General features: G+C 40.1%; 1 protein-coding gene across 1 annotated transcript in view; it reads right to left on the reverse strand.

Annotated features, from left to right (window-relative positions):
* Window positions 1-8,960, reverse strand: part of tpcn2 (two pore segment channel 2) — a 26,264-nt gene extending 17,304 nt beyond the window's left edge. The window contains exons 1-3 of the mRNA XM_046032046.1: window positions 8,272-8,960; window positions 1,878-1,933; window positions 531-607 (exon numbers count right to left, since the gene is read on the reverse strand). Coding sequence (XP_045888002.1) covers window positions 531-607; window positions 1,878-1,933; window positions 8,272-8,416 — 278 coding nt within the window. The 5' untranslated portion in view covers window positions 8,417-8,960. The remainder of the gene's footprint in view (window positions 1-530; window positions 608-1,877; window positions 1,934-8,271) is intronic.
* Between the last annotated feature and the right edge of the window lie 1,943 nt (window positions 8,961-10,903).

Consider the following 10,903-nt stretch of genomic DNA (forward strand, 5'->3'; position numbering starts at 1 on the left):
CAGTTTCAGTCACCCGTTGCAGAGCCCTCTGGTCCTGGGCCGTCCACATCCCATGCCAGTTAGTGATGTTTCCAGTCAGGATGCTTTCTATTGCTCCTCTGTAAAGTTTACAAGAACTTTGCCTTCTTTCTTCTTCTACCCCTGAACTTTTCCTACTGTGACATTATAGATTGACTTCAGTAATTCTCATGATGATGGCTTGGATGTGACTTAAAAATGCAAACGCTGTGCTGGACTGTGGCGCACCTCTCCGTGAAGAACATGGAAACTCTTTTTCCACTGTCCGATCCCCCTTTCAGTCAGGATGTTTTCTATTGCTCCTCTGTAAAGTTTACAAGAACTTTGCCTTCTTTCTTCTTCTAGCCCTGCACTTTTCCTACTGTGACATTATAGATTGACTTCAGTGAAAAATCCATTGGCAATAACAAGCAACAAGTTTCTCACCCTGCAGATATGTGGCCCTAAAACATATTGCAAACATAAACTCAGGTCCAGTTTTATTCACACATGACTTGGCCTGAGCAACTTACCACTGGCATATCCTGGAGTAGTACCATCGGTATAGGCGAAGTGAGCTGCCATCCACACGGTGGTTGATGGACCGGTACTATAAGCAAGCAAACAAACTTAAATCACAACAAAAATGCTTTGCAGGAAAGACAAAACAGAAAGGGACAAATTTGTCCTAATGCACAAACAAAGAAAAGCCAAGGACAATACAGATCGCTTAAAATATCTGGATTGATTTGGCTTCTCTGAGACTTTACATGAGGCTGTATAAAATTCCCAAATCTGACTTTTCCCTCCCACTACTAATTACGAAATCTCAACACAGGTTATCTTCTGACACAGAGATGGTTGCAGTACTGCATTCCTCTGCATGGGAATAACTAAGCAGCCCTTTGTGATTGGATGAAAGTAACTGATAACTGCTGGAAAACCTGTATCTAATGTGGATCGCCCACTGGCATTGGATCAGATCGCCCACTGGCATTGGATCAGTGTGCCCCTCTTCCAGAGTTGAGGAGCAACCACAGCAAAAGCATGAGAACCTTTAGTGTTCAGCCTTGACCTTGGAAGAGCTAGAGGTCCCTGCCCATATAATGCCTTGTATGTCCAGAGTTCAGGACAGAGATCCAGATAGGTGTAGATCGAGTAGCAGGACTGGATGTTACAATCCCTTAGGTATCACACTGCAGATGACTTGAATGGGGATGTTCTTGAAGATGACCACTAGTTGGTGTTGCTACCATTATGACACATCTTCAGCTGTGTACCTCGACATCACTGGGTGTTCCGTACTTTATCAGCCAGGATAGGCCCACCGCAGGCTGATCAGACCTGGGTGTGTGTCTCATGGTTAGCATGTATGGTCACTTGGCAGCACAGCTTCTTTCAGCCGCATCGGCCGGTGCTTTAATTACCTTCCTATGGGCCTGCCCTCTGGCTCTTACTTCCTTCAGGAGCCTGGCGGTGCAGCTGGCTACACAGCCCCTGCACCAAACCTCAACTGGAAGAAAGGTCTGACTTTTGCAGTGTTCCTTAGTTGGAAAAGGCAGGACTGAAGCAGAACTTTCACATAAAGCTTAAAGTGTATATAAATGTACCAATGTAATTTCAAAAGAGACAATACAGTTTATACCGATATAGTTTGATGTTGAGTTAATTAATTTGTGTTTCAGTAAAGTCCTGCCAGCGTTTGCTCGTCTCTCTCCCTCACCGCGCAGCTCCACCCCTCCCTCTGTGTCTGCACTCAGCCCATCTAGCTCACAAACTCCATCCTGTACATAATGTATCCTGTTTAATGTCTTTCTATGTTTATTTATCATTTATCATTTCCAAAAAGAGAAATAAGTAAGGAAAGTCATTGCAATTACCTGTATGGCATCCTCGATGAATACGACAGCCTGTTGGATGTAGAGGTTCTCATCATCTGTGGACAGAGAGACAAGTGAGAGTGGCAGGACCATCGGAACAGTTCCTTTGTCTCAGAAGCAGAATTAATCTCACCATGTGTACCTTCACTCAGTGAAAAACTTAACATAGTTCCTGTACAACAGAATGTACAGAACATGTTTTCTGACTAACACAGACGAGAGAAACTGTCACTGAGATGATGTTCACTGTAGAACTGGTTGGATTGGGACATGGGGTTTGTTTTTTCTTGAGGCAAAATTGGGAAAACCCAGGAATCAACTGAGTGCAAGTGAAAGGTGTGGCTTACTTTTCGAGCTGTGGCGTATCTCTACTCAAACAGCAAAGGTTTTTCAGTTTTTAAAGGGACACTGTCGCAATTTTATAGCTCAACAGGCTCAGTAGTACTCTATATGAACATTAAACTGACTTTGTGTGTAAAATTGGTGGAGTTCCCCTATAAGAACTCATCATGAATCACAGTGTAATGCATGCCCTTAGTAGTACAGTAAAAGTGAAAATGCTTTTTATATTTTGTGTAAAAATTGTGAGCAGCTGATGAGCTTTCCTGTGATTCCTGTAATATTGCAGTCAGGGATGATAATTTGTCCTAATTTAGGCCTGTCGGGTAAAAACGTTCTACAAGGCACTCCCAACAAAGGATGGTTAGTTTGGGGTATTAGGTCAGAGATGGTTGGACAGAAATTTGAAGTTTTTTTTTAACTCAAATTATGTCACATTTTCAAGATAAGGACCGGAACATATTTTATTATTACTATTTTATAATATTCGTTTATTGTTATTGATTGGAGTGTAGCACAGAAGATAATATGCACTAAAATAAAATACATCCAGCAGGTGTTAACTGACAAATCAGTGGAGAAAGGACAGACATGCTTAACAGTAGCAGCCAATGAAGAGTTCATCATTATTCAGTCAATACTGCAAACGTGAGATAACCATGAGAAATGAGACTCAGTATTAGCCCAGTCATGGGAAATCAGGGACAGCTGTGCCCTCATCCTTCCTGAGACCTGGCTCCACAACATCTCAGATGAAGCTACTGACCCTGACGCGCTAACTGGCAAATGTACCACAGAATTATGACTTTCTGTGTATACATACATATATATACACATATATATATATACACACATACACACACATATATACACACACGTATACAATAAACACACATTACACACTGGCCACGTTATAAGGTATACCTTTCTAGTACCAGATTGGACTTCAGAACTGCCTTAATTCTTTATGGCGTACTTTTAACAAGGTGTTGGAAACCTTCCTCAGAGACTTTGGTCCATATTGACATGACAGCATCACACAGTTCCTGCAGATTTGTCGGCTGCACATCCATGATGAGAATCTCCCGTTCCACCACATCCCAAAGGGGCTCTATTGGATTGAGATCTGGTGACTGTGGAGGCCACTGGAGTAAAGTGAACTCACTGTCATGTTCAAGAAACCAGTTTGAGATGATTTGAGCTTTGTGACATGGTGCATTACCCTGCTGGAAGTAGCCATCAGAGGATGGGTACATGGTGGTCATAAAGGGATGGACATGGTCAGCAGCAATACTCAGGTAGGCTGTCGCATTTAAACCATGCTCAGTTGGTACCAAGGGGCCCAAAGTGTGCCAAGAAAATATCCCCCACACCATTACACCACCAGCAGCAGCCTGAACCGTTGGTACAAGGCAGGATGGATCCATGCTTTCATGTTGTTTACGCCAGATTCTGACCCTACCATCTGAATGTCGCAGCTGAAATCGAGACTCATCAGACCAGGCAATGTTTTTCCAGTCTTCTGTTGTCGCCTCAGTTTCCTGTTCTTAGCTGACAGGAGTGGGACCCTGTGATACCCTGTATCTGTTTCAAGGTTAGATGTGTTGTGCGTTCAGAGATGGTATTCTGCATACCTTGGTTGTAACGAGTTGTAACGGTTATTTGTGTTACTGTTTCTGTCATCTGGAACCAGTCTGCCAATTCTCCTCTGACCTCTGACGTCAACAAGGCATTTTCGTCCACATAACTGCCGCTCACTGAGTATTTTCTCTTTTTCGGACCATTCTCTGTAGAACCTGGAGATGGTTGTGTGTGAGAATTGCTGTAGATCACTAGTTTCTGAAAAATTAGTCTAAAATGATTTTAAAATTGTACAGCAGTGTAGACAATGCTAATATCAAAATAAAATATCGCTAAAAAAATCTGAGTTAACAATTTGAACCATTAATTGCAATATTTTGTGGAGCTGCATAAATAAGTCATTCAATTGCTAAGTGCAGCAGAAAATTAATTGGCAACCATTTTGATAATCAATTGTTTGAGTAATTTTTCTCATAAAATTCCTGATATTTACTAGTTCCACCTTGTCAAAGATGGATGTTGGATGCTTTTCCTTATGATTTATGTTGATTTATGTTAAGAAAAGAGAATTTATTTTATATATATATAACAGTAAGTAGAGTAGAAGGTATCAGAGATAGAGGCTATCACACAGCAAAGCCTTGTACCACATGCTAACTGGTGATCATGTTCACTGACTATGTAACTGCTGAATGGAAAAGTTATAGACAGTTTATGATGACTCAGTTGTGGCCACACACACCCGCACCCTCACACACACACACACATTTGGTGCTGCTGACTCGACGCGCCACAGCAGGATGGGTCATAGTCGTTGTGGTGGTTGCCACTGACAGGGCAACACTTTAAACGGCTGCAACACTCCTGAAACACACCTAGCCAACACACACCACAGAGACAAACAAGTGTGCGCTGCACTTCTCACACTTTGTAGCAGCAATAATGAAACAATCTCCCCCGAGAGACACTGTCAGAGAAATCCTCTAGTCTGACCAACAACACTGACATGAACTATCCATATAATAAACAATATCAATATGATTGATTCACATTTTGTTGTATGTAAATATGGGATATGACTGCCGATATGACAGAAATAGCTAAAGAGATTCAGATTCATCTCCTACGACCTCAAGTGGGAGCTGAACATCACCTCCCTCACCAAGAAGGCCCAGCAGAGGATGTACTTCCTTCGGCAGCTGAAGAAGTTCAGCCTGCCAAAGACAATGATGGTGCACTTCTACACCGCCATCATTGAGTCCATCCTCACCTCCTCCATCACCATCTGTTACACTGCTGCCACTGCCAGGGACAAGGGCAGGCTGCAGCGCATCATTCGCTCTGCAGAGAAGGTGACTGGCTGCAATCTTCCATCACTTCTGTCTCTGCACATGTAAATACTGTTTCATCTCGTGTCGTGCACAGACCTGGCATGTTGCGCATATTTGTTGTTGATTGTTGATCTTTCTTGTTGTTAATTTTTATGTTGTCGGTTTATATTTATATGTACACTATATTCTATTCCGTTGCGTGACTTCTGCACGGCACAGACCCAGAATAATGCACATGTATATATCTGCAACGTTCTTCAATTCCATATTTATATATTTCTACATTTATTTATGTTGACTGTATGTTTGTCTACGTGTAGCAACTTATCACCACAGCAAACTCTTCGTATGTGTAAAACACTACTTGGCAATAAAGCTCCTTCTGATTCTGATTCTTCTGATTCATGGAGCATAATTAACACTGCTGGATTCACTTATCTGTTCAAATAATGGCTTTTTGCCAATTATCAATCTATAACGTAAATTTTCTTTAAAGGCTTTATTCAGACATGCCAGGAAAGAGCTACAATGCTTGCACGATATTTGGCACCTGGTGTGTGAAAGGAAGCGACTTCACCGCTTAAACACAGCGGTATCTTTAATAAAAGTGAAGAGCGGGGGTCTCAGTTCTCTCACAGGTTTGTGGTTTAACAGACTTTCATCAGTATCATTTGTTATAGAACTCAAGCAGTAAATGTCAAGGTGGGGATCTACATTCATTCCTATTTGCCCACATGCTGTATGTAAAGCATTTTGCTTTAATTAATCATTTATTCATCCAAGCAGTTGTATGGATAAAAACTGAAAATCTACAGAGGAAGTGCTCGTCTGATTATTATTGTCATTGTACAACATTGTTTTTTGCTCTGCACCTCGAGGAGAAAAAAAATACATTTATAGACTGATCTGAAAAGAGAAGAATCTCATTTATATAAATTGTGTTTCCTGGTCAATCAAACTTATTGACAGTCTTTGTGCTTTCTGATGATAATTAAAACAATCTTAATAAGACAGAGCAATGTGTGCATTTAATATCTCTCTATATCAAGATGTTGTGCAGCAGTCTTTACAGTAATTTTACAACATTCAATTCAGATTGATTTATGCAGAGTCAGAAACGTTACTAGGTCTACCTAGGAAGATTCCTTTAGTGATTTTTACATAAAAGGGCTATGGGCATGAATTCAGACATTAGACCATATTAAACGTGTCATATAGTTAAAACATAGAAATTGTTAAACATTTAAAAAAGACATAAACTTCTGAGCTGTCTGCCACAGTGGTTTGGCCTTTTAGGCCTGATTAAAAACATAAAATTAAGTGAAAGCATTTTTTATGGTCTATGACTGAAATTGTCAGCAGCCTACAATGTTAGGTTACGTCACAGTAAGACAGAGTTATAAGTTGTATGCTGTACATTCATATATACCGGCAGCACTTTAAATAAAGTACCAAGAATTAGCACATGAGTAGAATTTCTGTAATTATAAACTCCTATTACACTTTAGTGGCAGTGGCAGTGCTACTCAATACTCATTAATGATCAACTATTGTTATTATCAGCTATTGGAAGAAAGCATACACTTTCCATACTGTGAATCAATGATAACAGCAGCCTATCACCAGCCTGTCCTCATGAAGAGGTTACCAGATTTACACATCGTCAAACCCAGGTGACTCAGGATGTATTTGTCTAGATTGCGAATTAAAAGGTTCAAATATCCCAAATGGCCTTGTAGTTGTTAAGTTTTTCACTTTTGATGGAGCTATACTAACAGTTTCCCCTTACTTCTAGTCTTTGTGCTTTGTGCATGTATTCTCCATATATACATAAAATGGAGTTAGTTGTCAGAGAATGACAATGAAACCTTTCATTTCAATGCCCCAAGTCACAGGACACATCACTGCTGCTTAAATTCTATTAGCTTTAAAGAGCATAATAAAGAGGGATACTCTGTTCACTTCAGAACAGTAGCCTATACTGTTTGTGCATCATAATACGTGGAATGAAACTGATCAAAGCAATAGGAAATATATGTTGTAATTAAAATAATATTATCTGCTTTTCTCATAGAATAATTGTAATTTTCTTACCGCCTGTTCTACACAAACAAATAATATTTCAGCTACCTGACAGAGCTGAAGAAATGCTAAGAAAATTAGAGCAAATACTTTAACACCAACATGATTTTGCTCTGACCTTACAATCAGCTGCACTGTTTGGACATCTGATATGCCATGCATCACAGGGAGGAGGCCAAATCACCTTCCAGTGTGTAGCTCATAAAGTAACTCAACTTTCCCATGAGAGGTGTGAGTGTTTACTGAATACAGGCTATATATCACAACTGAAACAATTAGCTAGTTTACAACAACAACAGCGTTGATAAGTGATTTATTACAAAGATGTCATTCTGTGGTTCTCAACTCAAAAGACATGTTAGTCAGACAAACCAGGATATTAAAAAACATCACCTTCCATATTTTATCTATGTTATTTTTTTAACATTTTACAGACTAAACTATTAATTCAATAATCAAACAATAATCAACACATTTACATAGAATGAAAATAGTTTTAGTTCAACAACAAAATGCTTCTTACACATGAATGCATCAGAAATAACAATCCAATATAAACCAGAACACAGACAATGGTACAAGCAAGACTGGGTTTCCAAGTGGGAAAAGCAGAAGACTAACTCTGACTCTCAGGGGCCCTAAAAGCTTTATGCTGGTAGTAATGTGATGGTTTGTGGTAATTTGATTATTTGAACATCACACATCACAACATTCGTGACTATGTCCCAATGAATTACAGTGTTAATTAACAGGTCCTGTATCAACATCTTAACTTGAGGCCCTGTCTTATAGTCTTTGTTTAGGTTTGTCCTGTATGTTTACATGATGCACAGGCCTGATACAGATCTGTTTAACTTGTGATGTTGAAGATAACAGGATACAGGACCAAGAATGATTTGATCTAGGACTTTTGCTTGTAATGGAGGGCAGTGTTGGTATTTTAATATTTATTCCACTTCTGGCTTTTGTACAGAAGAACAAAAGTCACAGTCATCCGACCTGTCCCTACACATTTCTCTCATGATGTCAGACTGTAGCCTATTATAATCCAGCCCACTCACCTGCGGCCCCCTTGAAACTGCACCCTGCGACGGAGTACGACATCCGTCTGCTGCCCGGGGCCCCTCCGTGCTCCGTGCCCGACGAGGAGCCGTAATCCCCGGAGGCTCCGTTCACACTCCTGGTTAGCAGATTGTCCGTTTCCATCCAGAAACTCTTAACAAGTTGTCCCGAAACTTACCAGCTCCTCAGCTGTGAAAGTGAAAGTAGCAGGTCCGGTAGGAAACGAGAGGCCGAATTTAATCGCTCAGCTCAGAAGTAGGCTACAAAGACTAAAACAGCACAACACGGCTCAGGCAGAAGGCAGGGGAATGTGTTTTTAGGAAGTCGCTTCTCTGCTGCTCCTCCCTCCCCTCCTGTCCCGTCCTCAAGAATCACTTTACACTGACTTTAAAAGCACCAACTCCACCTACAGCAGGCGAGAGGAAGTTTAAATGCTACAGTCAACAAAGTGGGCGGCTGCAACAGCAAGGCTGTGAAGAAAAGAATTATAGTGTAGTAATAAATATCCTTTTAGAAGGAACAAGTTGAAAGCAACTCCCATTAGGTAGGCCTAAACAGCGGGGTCGCTTCAGGAGCCCAGAACTGGACAGGCCAGTCATCCAGCTCTCCTAGCAGTGCTGGAAGCCCATTTTCACAGAAAAAGAAACAAACATTTGGGATGATAAAAAATAAAAATAGCCAACTCATGTTAAATAAAATTGATGACATACTGAAACTGTGTAAGCCAACATTTGGATTCATGCCATCTATTTGATTTATTAGTAAGCTATGAGGATTTCTTTATAAGAGGAAGGAAAAAGCAATAACAAGGATGAAACATGTTAATAACTAAGTCATTATGCTCTGTCACTTTTTACTTTCTCTCTAGACTGTTTGGTGCTTTCAATATATCTTTCACCCAGAATACTTTATTTTGACATTAACTTTCCATGTGAAGCAACAACACGCTAAATCTGATTAAATACATCTTTTGGAATCACTTTATTTCCAGCCAGCCAGCCAACCTACCTCACCCAACCCTCTCCATACAGCGTCTCAACATATAATAACATTAAAACTGCAAGCCTGTGTAATCCAATTACCTGTCCCAGACTTTGGATGTATTAGGGTAAACCTGTTGCTTCAGATAAATGATTGAAAATCTGTGGTAAGATATACAACCATGGTTTTGACAGGCACTCATGTTTCAGTAACAAATGTAGAAACTGATATATATATATACCATGCACAATATTTATTTGAAATACAATTCTGTGGTTGTACTGCAGCATATTAAACATTGTATTGTTTGAAGATCTTTTTGTTAAAGATAAAATATCTAAATACATCACTATCACACACAGGATAAATAAGGCGACAACTTTGAAAACCCCAGCAGTGGCTTTATTTTTCAAGGTGAGGCTTCCAGAAGAGCTACCAAATATATTGATTCCAGCTGGTATTGATCACGACACGTGCAAGGTTCAAAGTGGTGGAACAGCCGCTACTTACACTGTGATTAAATATGTAGCATATTTTGCCACAAATTACTTCATTACTGCATTTCACATGAGGAAATACTTAAAATGATCCCATGCTTCTTTGCAACTTCTGGGAATGATGGCATGTAATCAGAGGTCACAAATGTTGAAGGTGGAAGGACAAAGGTTATGTAGGGTCCCAGAAAATGATTGGCTGTGCTTGCAAGAACAGTACAAACGTATTGACGTTACTGAAAAGTGTACACAACCACCAAACAATATTTCAGCTCTGTTCAGCAGTTCTGATGGATTTTCACTGGACACTGAAGACCTCAGCATCTTATTGCTTTGGGGTGTTTGCTGCCATCTGAGACACCTGTGGAAAAGGAAATTAAAATTAAACTTCTTAAACATGTTATTTAGGTTATACGATAAAAGTCACTATTGTTTGTTACTAGCTCTACCAATTATTAGAGTTATAGAGTTTTGGGATGGATCATGTTGGCCATCCTTGTGTGCTGTGTGTTTATAGAAAAACTAAAGCATTCAAGTAAACTCTGAGAAGTTATTTTATCTATTTTCTTAAAGGAGACACTGCTTTTCCAGTCCTATATTGTAGGCAGCTTTGCAGGATTCAAATTTTTTTCTTATACTGATTCTTCATTTAGGTCTTCATTTCAGCCTCTGTCTGAAACAAGCTATAGATGCTCCTGTCTCTTTAAGGCCCCCCCTCTCAAAGCCCCTTGTTTTCTGATTGGCCAAGACCTGAAGCATGTTACAGGCTGCTGGTGTTGCTGGGGGGAACAGGCAGACTGAGCATCGCTGTGCCATTTGTGTGGGAGCACATGACCATATATGGAACACCAGCTCCATTTGGCTCGGTATTATGTAGCCAATGGTAGAAAAAGCAGTTCAAAACAGAGGTTCAGAACAGGAGGAAATCTGAGGTTTTTGCTCATAGGGATTTCTTATAAATAGTTTAAAGAGGTGGTATTATGCTCATTTTCAGGTTCAAAATCTTAATTAGGGGTTGTACCAGAAGAGGTTTACATGGTTTAATTTTCAACACCATATTTTTCCTCATACTGCACATTGCTGCAGCTCCTCTTTTCACCCTGTCTGTTTTACGCTCCGTACAGAGTGATGCATCTTGTACAAAATCTTTGTTGGG

This window comes from Micropterus dolomieu, linkage group LG20 (assembly GCF_021292245.1).
Source record: "Micropterus dolomieu isolate WLL.071019.BEF.003 ecotype Adirondacks linkage group LG20, ASM2129224v1, whole genome shotgun sequence".
NCBI lineage: Eukaryota > Metazoa > Chordata > Actinopteri > Centrarchiformes > Centrarchidae > Micropterus > Micropterus dolomieu.